This window comes from Micromys minutus (assembly GCF_963924665.1).
Source record: "Micromys minutus genome assembly, chromosome: 1".
Lineage (NCBI taxonomy): Eukaryota > Metazoa > Chordata > Mammalia > Rodentia > Muridae > Micromys > Micromys minutus.
In genome coordinates, this window is record NC_137969.1 from 96,672,167 (window position 1) to 96,687,817 (window position 15,651).

A 15,651-nucleotide genomic window follows, 5' to 3' on the forward strand; every position below is an offset into this window, starting at 1 on the left:
GCGTGGTAGGAAGTGATGAGCTCCGAGGTTGTGTGAACCTAAGTTAAAAAAAAAACGAGAGCTTCGCTCTTTGCTGTCAGAACCTCGTCCTCTCGCGTCTCCATCTTTAAAAAGCAGAGGTTCTCAACCTTCCTAACGCCGCCACCCTCTCTCATACAGCTTCCTCATGTTATGATGACCTCCCCCCCGCCCCCGGCTGTGAAATGAAATCGTTACTACTTCACAACCGTCGTTTTACTAAGGTTGTGAATGATGCTTGGAAATATTTGACACGCAGGATGTCCGATAGGGGACCCGTAAAGGGCTCGTGACCCACATTGAGAACCACGGCTTCAGGGGCTATAAAGATAAACCAAGCACGGGGTGAAGCGGTGACCACCGAGAGCAAGGTCTGGCTCCGACTGTAGAAGGAAATGGAGCCTTCGTGATTACTCAGATGCTCACTGGAGGCAAAGGAGCTGTGGGCACCACACAGACACCACGGATAATGATGCTCGAGAAGTCTTCTGCTGGACCTGGATTCCTCTGTCCTCAGAGCAGACCGGGGAAGCAAGGCACCTGCCCCTTTGGATTAGGTACTGACCTGTCTGCCTTTTGACCATTTGGGGCCCTAGCTTCATTTCTCTGTTCCCGCCCACCTTCCCGGGCGCTTTTAAGTAGCTAAAATCCACTCAGCAAGCGGTCCAGAATCCGGTGGGAAGTTCTGGTGTAGAGATGAGGGTGGGCCGTACTTTAGCTCCGGGTCTTGTCTGGTCCTTGCTGACCAATTGGCAGTAGTGGCCACTGGGGATGTGTGGTGGCTCCACAAAATGCCCTCCCCCTCTGAATCTATTTCTTTGTTCCAGGTTCAATGGGTCAAGGCTGCTAATAGCCCTGAAGAAGATAAAGACCATTATGGGACTGGTTGCTACTGGTGGTTCTTCAGTGCCTGTCATAGGCTGGGCTCTCTGCCGAGTCTTCCATTTTTAAACACAAGACTCTTGGAGGTAGCGACTGATATTAACCTCTTTATATAGGAGGGAGATATGACATCATGTTTCTGGTAAGCACCCCTGCATGGTGCCCTGGTTAGGATTTTGAAGACTATGAGGTCTTCTCATCCAGCTGTGTATTCTAGTCACTCATGGGGTTCATTAAAATCCCTCATCCCGGGCTCTGGTGTCACAGGTGTTAGGTGGAGTCTTACCACCCAGTATTCTTTTTGTAATATATAAATTATATAGAATTTCCACTTACAGGTGTATAGTTTTTAAGAACACAACAGTTTCTTTTAAAAAGGCTTTATTTTTAATGATGTGTATATGTGTAGATAGGCATTTGCATATATGCATGGTTGAGTGAAAGTTCCTGGAGCTGGATTCACTGTGGTTGTGGCCATATGACATGGGAACTAGGAACCAAATTCAGGTCCTTGGCAAGAGCAATGCATGCGTTTAACCACAGAGTCATTTCTTCGGCACCACAAACCATCAAGATAAGGAACATTTTCCCTCTCTCTCTCTTTTGAGACAGTGTTTTTCTGTATAGCCCCAGCTGTTCTGGAACATACTTTGTAGACCAGGCTGGCCTCAAACTCACAGAGATCTACCTGCCTCTGTCTCCCAAGTGCCTTTGATCCTCTGATGCTTATACTTTTAACCAAATGGTTCAGAGATAAAGTGTGACTTGAGACACGGTGCTATGTTACGGTGCCTGCAGATAGAAGAAAGCAAAGCACTGGGCACGTGGAGGGAAAAACCAGAAAGGAAGGAAAAGGACAATTATGGGAAGGTACCATTGGCCCAAGTGTTTCCAGGTGAAGTACCAGTGCTGAGAACTTTGTAGATCAAACCCAGACTGAAAACGTTTTCCTTTCTAATCCTGGTTCCTGTCAGCCAACAGAGAGCTGGAGGATTCTGAACAACGTTGGCACAGATGACGGGGAAGATTTACTTTGGGATGGAGATTTGGGCTCTCCAGATGTGCTTGACTAACTGTGGAGGTCACCGGAGGCATCAGGAGGAACCTGGGTAGTGGTGTAGCGGGCTTGGATGTAAATTCAGGACAGGTCAAGATGGGGACCTTCTTCCAGGCAGGAACCACTTTGGTCCTTTTGATTCTCTCCAATAGAACCCCAGGCAGCCTTTCTAAATCTGAAGTACAGTCAGGAACACTAGCCTAATGGAACAGGTCAGACTGGCTCACAGAATGCCCGGATAACAGGTAGGAGACATAAGATGTAGCAGAGACCAGAAAAATACTCCACCAGCATAGAGAAGGGCCCTTGGCTCTGGTACCCTGTGTCCTGGTGGGTGGGTTTTCTGGCTAGGCAACTCCATCCCGCCTCATGTGTAACTGGTGGTGGGAAGATCGGCTGTGATGTGACACACCTGGGTGAGGCTGGTTCCTATGGCAAAGGTAGGCTGCACAGAAACGATCTGGAGCCTTACGTTGGCTCTAATCATTCATTTCAGTCCTTAGGGGTTTCTTTTTCAGATTTTCCCTCTCCCCTTTTCCTGTACACTGAAGACGTGAATGAGGGCACGAGAGAAGGGAAGTCAGTTTTATATCTCTCCTGTGACTCACCCAGTCGCCTGCCTATCCTAGTGACCTGCCTGCACTCTGGCACGGATCCTGGGATTCCACTTCCTTATTTGTGATGCTTAGCCTCTTGTGGTCCCTGTGATTGATGTCCAGAGGAAATATCTGGAACAGAACCACGGGGCTGATTAGAGGAGGAAGGGAAGTGGTGGGAGAAAGACAGGAGGGGTTTGATTGCAAACGAGACGAGACAAAGCGCTGCTGGATGTGAGTGGTACCCGGGTGCTCTTCTCCAGCTGGGGGAGAATGACTCTGGGTCGTGGTCTGGCTAAGAGGACACTGGTGTGTCTGGCGAGATAAACCTTGAGACTCACACCTTAGCTGGTTTGAAGTCAGAATGTTATGTCCAGTCCAAGTTATTAGCACCCATAGCTTCTATATCTGCATTCCTCCCTGTGCCTAACGACTTGAACTCTGCGCAGCACTGAAGAAACTTAGCAGGCCCCAACTGTACAAGTAACGTGGAGCGAGCATCTTTCATATTGCCACTTGCATCCTTTATGCCCTCCTAAAGTTTTCCCCGGACATGAGCGCTCAGGAAAGTGTCACCATGAAGCAGATGATTAGGGTACATCCAGAAGGAGAGCGGGACCTTTTCAGCCTTTGCAGACTCACAGTTATTAGAGCTGAAAGAAACTCTAGGGAGTGTCTCATGAATGAAGGACTGAACATGAGGCCACACGCTACCCAGCTGAAGGCCACGCAGCCAGTCTGCTCTGTATTTCCAAAGATGCCCCTCCAAAGATGCTGGGTGTATTGTCTGGTGAGGAGCCCTAGAGCAGGGATGGGCACCCACTCTGGCTTTTTCTGTACTATTAGGGGAGCTTCTGAGCCACTAATTGAGCCATTTATTTCTAAGCCCTGGTTAGCTCTAGAAGACACAAACTTAGCTTCCGGCTTTCCACAAGACTGTCATTTAGCCTAAGAAACAAGGCATGCAAAAAACAAACTCCTCAGGACGTCCAGTTGGGGGGGGAATAGACAAGGGCAATATACCCTTTGAAGTTTATGTTGGAGGCCACCGGTTGTCACTGGTCTGATTTGGGGACGGTTTTAGAAGACTTGTAACTTATTGCCCTTCCATAAAGACTCAAGGGTCAGGGTTAGAGGTGCCATTCCAGGTAGGGCTAACTTCTAAAGGTTACAGGGCACAGGAGCTTTGGGTGGAGATGGGGGACTCAGATGTAGACACGTGAGTTGGAGCCCCAGCTTTTGTAAAATTCAGTATGGCAGACCTTAGAAAGCGGTTCTGTTGCTGTGGCCTTTCAGTGTTCTTGTCGTGATCACTTCAATGGTCTTTGGCATTTTGTTTCTTTTACAAGCCTACCCCCTGCATCTGGCCCCGGCTCCCATGTCGAATTCTTCTTATTCATTTCAGTTCTGTGACGCCCACCCACCCCAACCCACTTGTCTTAATGCCACAGCTAGGAACCACTGTGCACTCAGGGAGGGGGAAGCAGGCAGCACTGATCTTACTCACAAGTGAATTTCCCCAGGTGGGTAAACTCCATTGCAGGCCACAGAGGGGCCTCCTCATTCCAGCGATCTGGCCAGGCCCACAGACTCATAGCCTAGGAGGCGGAGAGAAGGAGGGGTCAGCTCCTCTCCGTTAGCGAGGATCCCTCTGATCCCTTGTAGTGCAGCCAGGGAGGCAGGAGACGGGGTGGGCTAGTCGCTAGGGCTACGGATGCCTGAGCAGATGTGGAAGCAGCTGCAAAGGTGGCACAGCCCTTGGGTCGCCGCCGCCGAAGCTGTGGCTGTTCCTAGGAGACAGAGGAGAAGCCAGCCTGCGGGGGAGGGGAAGCGAGTGGGTTGCTGCTTTTAGCAGCTGAAAGGGCTGCAGGGAGCTCTGGGTAAGACATTTTCTAGCACCGTCGCCTCTGCGGTAGAAGCCTGCCGCGAGTAAGTCAAAGGAAGGAGGACTGGGAGGGAGGAGGTCTCAGTTGCAGCCATGCTGAATCACGGTTGCTGAGCAGGGTCCCTCCCGGGGCTGCTGGGAGAACCCAGAGAGCAGCGCCAGTTCCCGGGTGCATGCACAGTTTGGTGGCTACTAATCCTGCCGGGCCTCCCACAATGGAGGGCGAAAGGTACGTATGTGTAAGTGTGTTGAGCGCAGTATGCATGTGTAAGCAAACACGAGCTTAAGGTGTAACCACCGGCGTTTGTTTGCATCAGCTAGGTAGGCTTTCAGATCCTGGCAACCCAAAACTGAGTGAGAACAGGAAAGTCTCTTTGGAAACCTACCTCTTCCAAGGGCTCAAAGAGGCAGAGACCCGGCTCCTGCCAAGGGAAGTCTGGGTTTGTTGGGCAGTGGGGCACACAGAAAGAAGCAACTTCCTGGCTTGTGTAGGGAATAGTCCCGTCTTGAACCAGAATTGCCCTTTTCAGGCCGGTTCAGGGAGGCGTTCCCGTTCCCCACGGTGTCTGTCTTTGGTAGAGGGGGGTTTTGATAGCATTGCTGGTCTGGTCTGAAGGTGGTTGAATCTTCAAGAACTGTGCCCAAGTGGCTGGCTTCCCTAACACGCGAGTGTGTTATGTGTATGTTCACTAGCGTGGGTAAAAGAGAAACCCTGCCAGATGGCATTTGCTCACAACCGGTTTGGTCTGTAATCAAAAAGTTTGAGAGATGCTGCAGGGTCCGTGTCTCACGGGCAGTCTTGTTTCTTCTCTCATGAATTAGGAACCAACTGAAGGCATTTCAGTGGAGCAGGAATAAGCCGGTCAGGGTTTGTCTCCCGGCCAGCAGCACAGACAGTTTTCATTTATCTGAGGAGCTGATCTTCCCCATTGTGAAGGTGCTCCGTGCAGGGCCAAGTTTGGCCGGCTACGGAGCAGAAGTCTCCGTTCCACCACCTCCTCATCCGTGGGTTGGCGCTGAGGACGGGTTTTGCTGTTTTCCCGGAGGAGAGAGGATGACAGGGAGAGGCCAGAAGGCTTTCCCTCTAAGTTGCCAGTTGCTGGTTACATGGGAACAGGCTCCAGTAAACTGGTGGTTGTTGTAGTGGGGGAGTACTTTGACAAGTGTGGACAGCTTGTCCCAAGTCGGGCCCCTATGAGAACAGGTGTGGTTCATTTCACTCTCGCGTCTGAAAAAGCCTTAGCGATCAGTCACAGGAAGAGTGTAGGATAGTGGTTCTCCACCTTCCGAACGCTGAGGCTGTTTAATACAGTTCCTCACGTTGTGGTGACCCTCCTCCCCAACCGTCGAATTATTTTCATTACATTCATAACAATGATTTTGCTACTGTTGGGAATCTGTGTTTTCACCTCCAAAGGGCGATGACCCACTGTGCTAGGACTTTTTAGATCACACTCTTTGCAGTCTCTCTCTGGGCTCTCTTCAAAACAGGAGCCCCCCGAACAACGGGGCATCCAGAGGCCTTGGGGGCAGAGGTGGACAGGGTCCTTGCCCTCTATTAATGGCTCCATAGCGGGCAGTGGGAAGGGTTGAGAGAAGGAAGTGTGAGGTTTTGGACCATGTCTGCCTGCATGACCCACAACATATCTGAGCTGAGTGGCTGGTACGAGGCTGCTGCCATCTGAGCTTTTGGGGACAGTGTCCCATCCACAGTTCAGCATTCCTATACTGACGAGCTCTTCCCCTGGTCTGTGAGGGGAGCTGATGTCTGTGGCTTCTGAGTTACCCATTTGCTTCTCATCTAGTAGAGTTGAGAATTTCCAACTTCACCAGGGCCTCCTGGGTCATTACTTTTTTTGTCCCTGTTCTAGGGACAGCTTTCAAACCAAATAAGTCACATTCGATTTGTCTCCCATCTCCCACCCATTCCTCATTCCAATGTACAACCCACCCCCCAAGAGTTATGCCGCTGTCCCAATCGCCAAAAATCCTCTGTCTCTGTTCTGAGTTCTTTTTGCTCATCTCTTTCCATTTTTTTAAAAAGTCCTCATTGATGTTCTTACATAAAAACTTCCCTTTTGGAGGACTGGGTGGAGACTCTGAGGTAGGGTCTCTCTATGTAGCCCTGGCTGTCCTGGGACCTGTTATGTAGACCAGGGTGGCTTGGAACTCACAGAGATCTGTTTACCTCTGCCTCCAGAGTGCTGGGATCGAAGGCCTGTGCCACCTCACCCAGCTAGACCTTTTGTTTGTATTTTAGCCCTGAGTGAGTGGTCCAGCAGGTCTTTGTGTGTTTCTGTTTTGTATGACTTACAGGTCCTTATCCTCACACCTGGAGATATGTCCTCATATATGGATGGTGGCTTATACTGTTTGGTATTCCTCACTCACTACTGTTTGGCTCCGAAAACAGCAGGTGCTGGGTAGTAATTTTCTAGTTAACTAATAACTTGAGCAAGCTTTATGAATTCTTTGAGAATTCATTACAGTGTATTTTGATCACATTCATTTCTTCTTCCTCAGCCTCTCCCAGATCCATTCCCACCTTCTTAACCTATCCAGCAGCTTCTCTCTCTCTCCTTCCCTCTTACCCCTCTCTCTCTCCCTCCCTTCCTCCCTCTCCGTCTCCCCTTTTTTCTTTCTCTCCTTCTCTCCCTCTTTCCTTCTCTCTCTTTCTCTCCCTCTCTCTCCCTCCTTCCCTCCCTCTTTCTCTCTCTCTCTCCCTCTCCCTCCCTCGCTCCCTCCCTCTTTCTCACTCTCTCTCTCCTCTCCTGTCTTTCTCAACCGTCTTGAGTCCAGTTTGTGTTACCCAATTACTATAGGTGTGAGGCCTGCCCTGGAGTGTGGTCAGTATACCAGCCATCAAACCATTTATACTGACGACAGCTATCAGATGCTAGCATCTCCCCCGCTATGGGTGGACTTTGTGGTTCTCCTGACTCCCCTGTTTGCGATTTTGTCTGGCTTGGGCTTGCATAGGTCTCAGGTATGCTGTCACAACTGCTGTGAGTTCATGTGTGCAGCTGCCCTCTTATCTGGGAAAACAGTTTCCTTGAAGCCCCCCACCAGCCCTCTCTTCCCCCCTCTCCCCTCCCCAAAGATGCCAAGCTCTGGGAGGAGAGGTTATGACACAGATACCCCATCCTCTCTTATTCTCTGCATCTCAACTGTAGCTGGCGACTTTTGTGAGCAACTCTAACTAAAGAGGTGAGAGATGTAAACCTTTAACATCCTTGGCTCCCTGGACATCCTTGGCTACCGAGGTGGTTATCTCAGTCTCCCTTAGAATGCTTCGAGACGAAGGAAGAGATGGACATAGCTTTGGTTTGTAAGTTTCCTGGAAGACAACCAGGGCTGGAAGCTGAGTGATTGGCCCGGGTCACGAGTCCAACCTCCAGGGACTAGAGGAGTTTCTGCATCTTGCGCTTGTTCCACATTTAACCCGCTGACACGCGATTGGGGCTACTTTTAAGCATTAAGGCATTTCAGCCAAGAGGTTTCTATGAATTATTTTCTTTCTTTGCTACAAGGGTACAAAAGTAACTTTTACCTTGGAATATTAATCGAAAGCATGAGGTTCGCAGGAACAGACTTAGTAAAATGCTTTATAAGCTGTATGACCTTGCGTGTATAGTGTCTTCACTGAACACTTTTTTTTATATGTAAAGGGAGCAGTAACTTTATTCTTTGTGGGTTTGGTGCAAAGGTGAACTGAGGCAGTGTGTATGCTGTACCCAGTATTTCTTTTTCTGTCCTGGATGGTGGCTGATGCTATTCCTGGACCCCCTACTCCCGTGCTGTACCCTGAGGGGCTAACAAAGCCTTTCGGATTTTTCCACATCAGTTGTCCAAAGCGGGTTATGTGGGTGTGTTCACACCAGGACAGTGTAGGGGAAGTGTACATATCTCTGCGGACAAAGCTTCGTGCCTCTTGTATTTATTATTATTATTAATTATTATTATTACTGCTGCTGTTGCTTTTAAAAACTCACAGGACTTCACATCTCTTATATTTATTATTGTTGTTGTTGTTGTTGCTTTGTTTTTCCAGACAGGATTTTTTTTTTCTTCTCTGTGTAACAGTCCTGGCTGTCCTGGAACTTACTGTGTACACCAGGCTGGCCTCAAACTCAGAGCTCTACCTGCTCCTGAGTGCTGGGATTAAAGGTGTGCACCACCATGTCTGGCTATTATTGCTATTATTATTATTTAGATTTAGTTATTATGTATAGTGGTCTGCTTGCATGTATGCCTGCAGGCCAGAAGGGGACACCAGGTCCCATTACAGGTGGTTCTGAGCCACCATGTGGTTGCTGGGAATTAAACTCAGGACCTCTGGAAGAATAGTCAGTGCTCTTAACCTCCGAGCCTCTCTCCAGCCCTTAGTATTATTTTTCTAAGGTTTCTAAAAGATGGATTTTTACCTTCCTTTATAGATGCCATGCGGCACATAGTTGGGCGTGGGCTGGATGCCCTTTGCTCAGGCTAAGACCCTCACAAGAGCTGTAGAACCGAGCTTCCTCTGACCTTCCCAAGCGCTCCAGCTCTCTGCTGGTCTTCTACATTTAGATCAGAAGATCTCCAGTCTTCCGATGCTAAATCTTCCTCCATGGGGGAGTCGCTAAGGCTTCAGGAGTGAAGAAAAGTGATTTTGGGGCTCCAGCTCTTCATGACTCATTTCCTCCCCTTCTCTCTGTCATCCTCTCCCCCCCCCCCCAACCCATTGAGCACTGGAAATGACAGTTGCCCTTCTATTGGTATTTTATTTTAGACTTGAAAACCAACCTTGGGGATGGATTAAGATACATTTCCCACTTGCAAGGTAAATCCAATTCATAGCATCACAAAGTAAAATGGTTGCTGGAGGGGTAGAAAAAAAAGGGAGTAGGGACTGGCTCAGGTGTAGGTTTTCAAATTGGGAAGATACATTGTAGCGACTGATAGTGGTTAGGCAGCAATTCAAATGAACGTCATGATAAACATTGTACATTTTGTGGAGTAAGCTACATACACAGACAGTCCAGGCAAAGATACATGGTCACACACACACACACACACACCCTCTACCTTTAGGTCCTGAAAGGCAGTAGCTGCAGAGAAAAGCATCTTTTGAAAGAGTTGTCATCAAAAGGAGCAGCTGGCTGTTTGTTGTTTGATGTTTTTTTTGTTTTTGTTTTTTTTTTTTAAATCTTAGGTTGCATGGCTTTCATCTGGGAAAGGGTAGGAGACTCCCGCCTGCGAAGGCTTTCAGGGATAACTCTGTGTGGCTGCCAATGAGCTGTCCTCAAAGGATGGGTATTCTCAGCTGGCTCCCACGGCTGGGGGCCTGCGTCTATGCTAAGGAGCTGCTTCAGCACAGTGAAGGTGCTTGTGTGAGTTTGCCCTTGATCTGGGAACAGCAGCTACACAAACACTGAAGAGGAAGCCGGACTTGCTTCCCTAAATGCTGATTTTTGCACCAAGGGGTAAAATGTTGGTGAGACCCAGCATAAGGGCACGTGTCCACCAACATAACACTGCTTTCTATTCCAACCCTGCTGGCTGTTACTTAGCCCTCTCCTGGGCCCTGAAAGCCATGAGTAGGCTCTCGTGAAGAAAGTTTTGGGTCCCCTTACCTCCTGAAAGAGAAGCTCACCATTACAGTGGTAATAATGAAAATCAATTTTCCATTTTGGATTTTTTTTTAAAAATAAGATCCTGAACTTTTTGCTTTCAACATGTAAAGGGAACACAGTCAGCAAAAGGAGCTTTTCCACTTCACACCCAGATTTGGCTTCTTAGGGTTTCTTTGTTAAGTTTTAGGCTGTTAAGGCCAGTTCAGGCAAGAAGACTTTCCTGTGTGTGTGTTCCAAATCACCTGCTTTATTTGATCACATCCCTGCTATGGAAATGACCTATTTTTTTTTTTTTAAGTTTCTAGACGATCCCTAAAAGTAGGTTAAACTGAACAGACCAGTGAGAAACCATGTGAAAAGTACTTTGAGAATGCTTTTGTTCTAAGGTTTTTACGTTGTTGTCCTTATGTAGGTTCAGTGAATCTTAGGATGCAATGTGTAACCTTCTAAGATTTGGGAAGATCTTAGGGAAGTGGGAACTTTTGGCTCTTTTGGAAAGTCAGTTATGTCCGATGATGTTTTTGCTGAAGCAGACACGCAAAGGGACGCACGATGTTCAGAAGGAATAGAAATGTGACCCCCCAGTGGACAATGCTGGACGGCATTGGTGCGCCTTTGCCATTCCTTACCGGTCATAGAAAGAAACGCATCAAACGTGGTCAGTGCGCGGGACGCTTCTTGCTGCATCCGCTGGCTCAGACCGATGGGCAGAGAGGCGTCCCTGATACAGGTTCACGCAGAGTTCTGCTAAGACAGACTCACGTGGTGTTTTGCTGAGGCAAGACCCAAGGGAGGACACGTGATGTTTGGAGGGAGTATAAATAGGACCCAACGGACAGTGACATTGCTTGCTTAGCTGGCTTTGCAACGGCTTCGTTCGTGGGCCTTGCATCTTCGCCGGTCTTCACTTTGGTGAGAGCAGCAAGGCTGTCCGCTGCCGCCGATTCGTGTTTACCATCCTGACGACTGAGGATTAAAATGGCCCCAAGAAACTACTTCTAAACAACGCACAACAGAGCCTCGTGGCTTCTTCTGGACAGACCTACTGACCTACAGTTACTGATTCGTAAATGGTGCTTACACGAAGCTTGAGCCGCCGTTGATGATTCGTGTAAACTGCATTGATAATATCCCAACAACACAGATGACATTTGTCCCAAAGAACTATTTCTAAACAGGTCCACTTCCCCCATACCCTAATAACCTTTCTTTTCCACTGCCTCTGGTAGGTGGGGGGCTAGAAAGGAGGTTAAAACATTAAAAATCTCCTACCAAAACTAAGTTAAAAAAAAAATCTAAGCCTATGCCTAGGTTAACTTGCCCTTTAAAATTAAGATTTATTTAATTTATTGTGTGTGTATGGATATTTGCTTGCATGTATGCTGTGTATCAAATGTATCCCTGTTGCCCTTGGAGGTCAGGAGAGAGTATCAAGTCCCCAGGAACTGGCATTATAGAGGTTGGGAGCCACCATGTAGGCTCTGGGAACGGAACCTGGGTTCTCTATAAGGGCAACCAGTACTCCTAACCACTGAGCCATCTCTCCAGCTCTCTGCTTTCCCTTTAGCTTTTGCATGTACACCATGGCCTGTGTCACAGTGGCACACACAGAGAGTCCAACCCTCTCACTGAAGCCCTACTGGAAGCCTTTTGGAAGAGGCACAGGAGTGCGCCCGTCTCTTCTTGTCCAATTTTGTGTGAACTTAAGCGTTTTTATATCTTTATATAGCTTGTTTGTTCCATCCTGGTTTCAAGGGAACTCATGAACCAGGCCTTCAGGAAGGTGATTCAGTGACACCCTCTCTTGACGTTGGTCACGTGGGAGGGTTCAGTAGGCACTGCAGCAACTACCAACAGCTTTCGTGAATCATCGTTGGCTCCTGTGAAGGGCTGCTAAGTTCAGAAAAATTAATACTATGTAGGACTTTTTTTTTTTTCTGGACAGTTTCAGCTCAGAGTGTTGGGAGAGAGTAGTTTCAGCTTCACACCATGGTTCTGAGGATGAGATTACATAACGGGTGTAAAATGCTTTCGTGTAGTCAACGTGCCATAAATATTGCTGGTTAGCTGTCCCCTGGGAATCGTAACTTTCCCATGTGCCTGTATGGATTGTTTTACAGCATTATCCTGATGCTGGGACCTGGGTGATCCTGCTGAAAGAGCGCATAGCTCCTGTGTGAATGATGTTATTAGTGGCAGAATTTCTTTTCTTCTCTTTTTTTAGAAAAGATTTATTTGTTTGTTTTGTTTACTGCTGCTGTCTTCAGACACACCAGAAGAGGGCGTCAGATCCCATTACAGATGGTTGTGAGCCACTATGTGGTTGCTGGGATTTGAGCTCAGGACCTCTGGAAGAGCAGCCAGTGCTCTTAACAGCTGAGTACTTTCGCCAGCCCCAGGCTGGCAGAGTTTCTGAAAGCCTGGATTCTGGTGACTGGACATATTCAAGCGCCAAGTTTCCAGTGGGCAAGAGGGAGACATCTAAAGTTGGTGGTTTCTGTCCTGAACTTTATGATTGGGAGACGTCCTGGATTTGTAGTTCGTCAAAGGTCTCCTGGGTTCAGAAGTCAGATCTTTTAACTTTATTTTTATGAAGCCCGAATGTGCTTTGCCTGTCTGTTTCTCTGCACACAAGTGTGTTTGGTGCCCTCGAAGACTAGAAGATCTCTTGGTGTTAGATCTCTTGGTTGTGAGCTGCCATGTGGGTCTGGGAATTGAATCTTGGTCCTTGTCAGTGCTTGTAAGTGCTGAGCCATCTCTCCATTTTGAAAAATTGGATCTTGTTAGTGTCCCCTACTTAGAGAAGCAGAATGTTGCCGATGACCTCACAGGGACCTAATGTACAATGGGCAGCTCATCTGCCATGAGCCTGTAGTGAAACCAGCAGGGTATTACTGACATCGGCTACTCTTTTCATCCTCTCTAAAGAGGACCCTGCAGGAGGTACGGGGGACATCTTGGTCCAAAGACTAATAGGTTGCAGGTTTTGCAGGTTTTGACCATTGCTTAACCAAAGAACATCCTCTGATGATTAAATCATATATACTTTTTCCTATATAGTGTGAAATGAGAGGGGCCTATAGGTAATTTCTAGTTTTTGGACTTTTCTTTCCAAAGGACGTTGACTTTGCTGAGAGAATACAGTGACTGTGGTACAGTCTCACGGGAGAGGCTCTGCCTTCCTGTCTTGGTCTCACGTCGAGCTTGAATATAATGTTCTTAGCATCACGTACGAGGCCTGGTGTTGAGCTGATTGCTTCTGGGTTTTGTGTTGTGAAGACTCGTGGAGGGGAGTCGCTCATCTCTAAGAGGTGGCTGTCTTGCTCGGGTTCCTTATCCCCTGTGAGTTCCTCCACACTAGCCTGGGTGTCCTTGCTCTCTAGGACCCTAAACTCCTGCTGGCTGCATGGTTGGAGACCCTCTCTTCACGGGCCTCCTGCCTTTCCTTTTGACTCATTGCCTAGACTTTTCCCACCCGGGAGCCTGAGGACTCTCAGGTAAGCAGTGATCTGTCCCTTTCCTCTTTCCTCTTTCCTGGGTGCCAACCCATTCTCCCCCACAATCCTCCTGGTTTTCCTTCCGGTTGTGGCTCCTCCCTCCCTGGGGAGGGGAGAGCAGTAAATAGGAGAGAGAGCCATGCTTAGCTTTAGAGAGGGGAAAGTGAGGAACAGATGTGGCTTTAGTCCACATATCTTCGTTTACTCCAGGCTTGCTACTGAGCGCCTGTCTCGTGCTAGACGTTAAGACAATGGAGCCGAGGCGCCATCTTGGGTCTCAGGGAGTTGAACTTCACAAAGCTGCTCAGGAAGTTTGTGACCCGGTTATTCAGCTTGGCTATTATGACAGTGAGATGACATAAATAAATTGTATTAAAACGTCCAGTGCGTCCAGCTCTCACGTTTGCTCTCATCTAGGCCTTTGAGTCCCTCTGTTGTGTCTCACAGGAAATGACCGGCGCGATGCTGGAAACCTCATGGATGATTTATACTGTGGGAAATAATAAACTATGATAAATGAGAGTACCTTCCCCTCGTCCAGCTGTGACACTGACCAGCACGCACTGTGTGGGGAAGACAGACAGACAGGAAGAGAAGACAGCCCGGTCAAGCTGCCTGGTAGGGAAAGCTAGTCACATGATCATGGCGACTGACCCAGACTCGGGAGAGACAGGCTGGCGATAGATGCGTATGTACTTTAGGCCGACAAACTTCACCAAGCCAAAGAGCACCAGGCATTTAGGCCGAAGCCAGTACATTAGTTATACAGACAAGACTGCTCAGACATGGGTTTAAGCCGATAGAAAGTCTTTACTAGTCAGCTTATGACTCTACTGGGTTTTCAGGATCCCAGGGTGGCCCTGAGCCTTTCTCGGGGTGAGCTTTCGGCACAAAAATCCATGTCCCGTGTTGCCAGACTTCAGTTAACAAGGACACTTAGCCTCAAGTGTAACTACAGAAGCCAAAAAGCCAGGTTAGTATATTTAGAGACGTGTGCAGAACTGTGGACTTTGATGGCTTGGGCTTTTGTTTTGGCAGCCCGTGCTGTGTCATTATGAGTTTTATGGCCTGAATGGTTCTTCCACCACGGAGTCAGTCCTGCGAAGCACTGGGGCCCTGTTACAACAGAGTCCTTGGTCCTTACCTGCCAATACATTCTATCTGGTGTTGGGGTGCGGGGGGGGGGGGATGAATAGATAAGTAATAAAAAATAAGAAACGATCACACACAGCCGTGTTCTCTGTACCAGTGGGATCACACGATAGGAATTAGGAATTTAGGAACTTTAGGAAGAGAGCAGCTGAGGCTGGCGTCGCAAGGGCTACCCAGCGGAGGCAGAGCGGAAGTGGCCCGCCGTGCAGGTTGAGCTACCGGAAAGGGAGGAGAATTCCGTCCGCAATGGGCGGTCCCCACGCAGCACCGAATGGTACTCAGTCAATATGTGAGTCAGCCAGGTCAGGATGGTGATTAAAGTTCAGTTCAGGTTGGCGTGTGTGCTGTGCCTGGATACCAGGCAGGAGTTGTGACTGTAGGCAGAGGATATGTGAGATTATTTTGCCGCAGCAGTCTTTGAAAGACAATCTTTGTTTGGCACAACGCTTCTTTGTGTAACCACCCTGGCTGTCTGGCATTCGCTTTGTTGACCAAAGACATCGCCTGCCTCTGCCTCCCAAGTGCTGGGATTAAAGGCACGTGCCACCACACCCAGCTCTTAAAAGATACTCTTATGTGGTCAGTAAACACATAGAGCAAATGGCCACCGTAAAGACTTCCTGTGGGCCATGTGGCTATGGTTGACATGACCCCACTCACCTTTCAGAAGAGCAGGCAAGGTAGGCAGAAAATGCTGGAGAAGAAACATCCACAGCAGAGACAGGTGGAGGCTGGTGCACTAGTCCAAAACACGGGAGAAGACACACAGAAAGCTCAAGGGGGAGTGGCAGACAGCCAGGCCTGTCCATTTCTGAGGCTTGGCTGTCTTATCCTGACTTCTTGAATGAAGTCAGCGGATACCTGGGAGAAACACGTACAGCGAGCCAATTGTCACACTTTCTCTCTCTGAGCCCTCAATAGGTGCTTAGCCTGTGTTTTTAAAAGATAA

The 15,651-nt window shown here is 48.4% G+C and overlaps 1 protein-coding gene across 1 annotated transcript in view; it reads left to right on the forward strand.

The window, feature by feature from the left end:
* The first annotated feature begins 4,610 nt into the window (after positions 1–4,610).
* KLHL3 (kelch like family member 3) overlaps positions 4,611–15,651 on the forward strand; it is a 104,503-nt gene continuing 93,462 nt past the window's right edge. The window contains exon 1 of the mRNA XM_080938491.1: positions 4,611–4,667. Coding sequence (XP_080794617.1) covers positions 4,612–4,667 — 56 coding nt within the window. The 5' untranslated portion in view covers position 4,611. The remainder of the gene's footprint in view (positions 4,668–15,651) is intronic.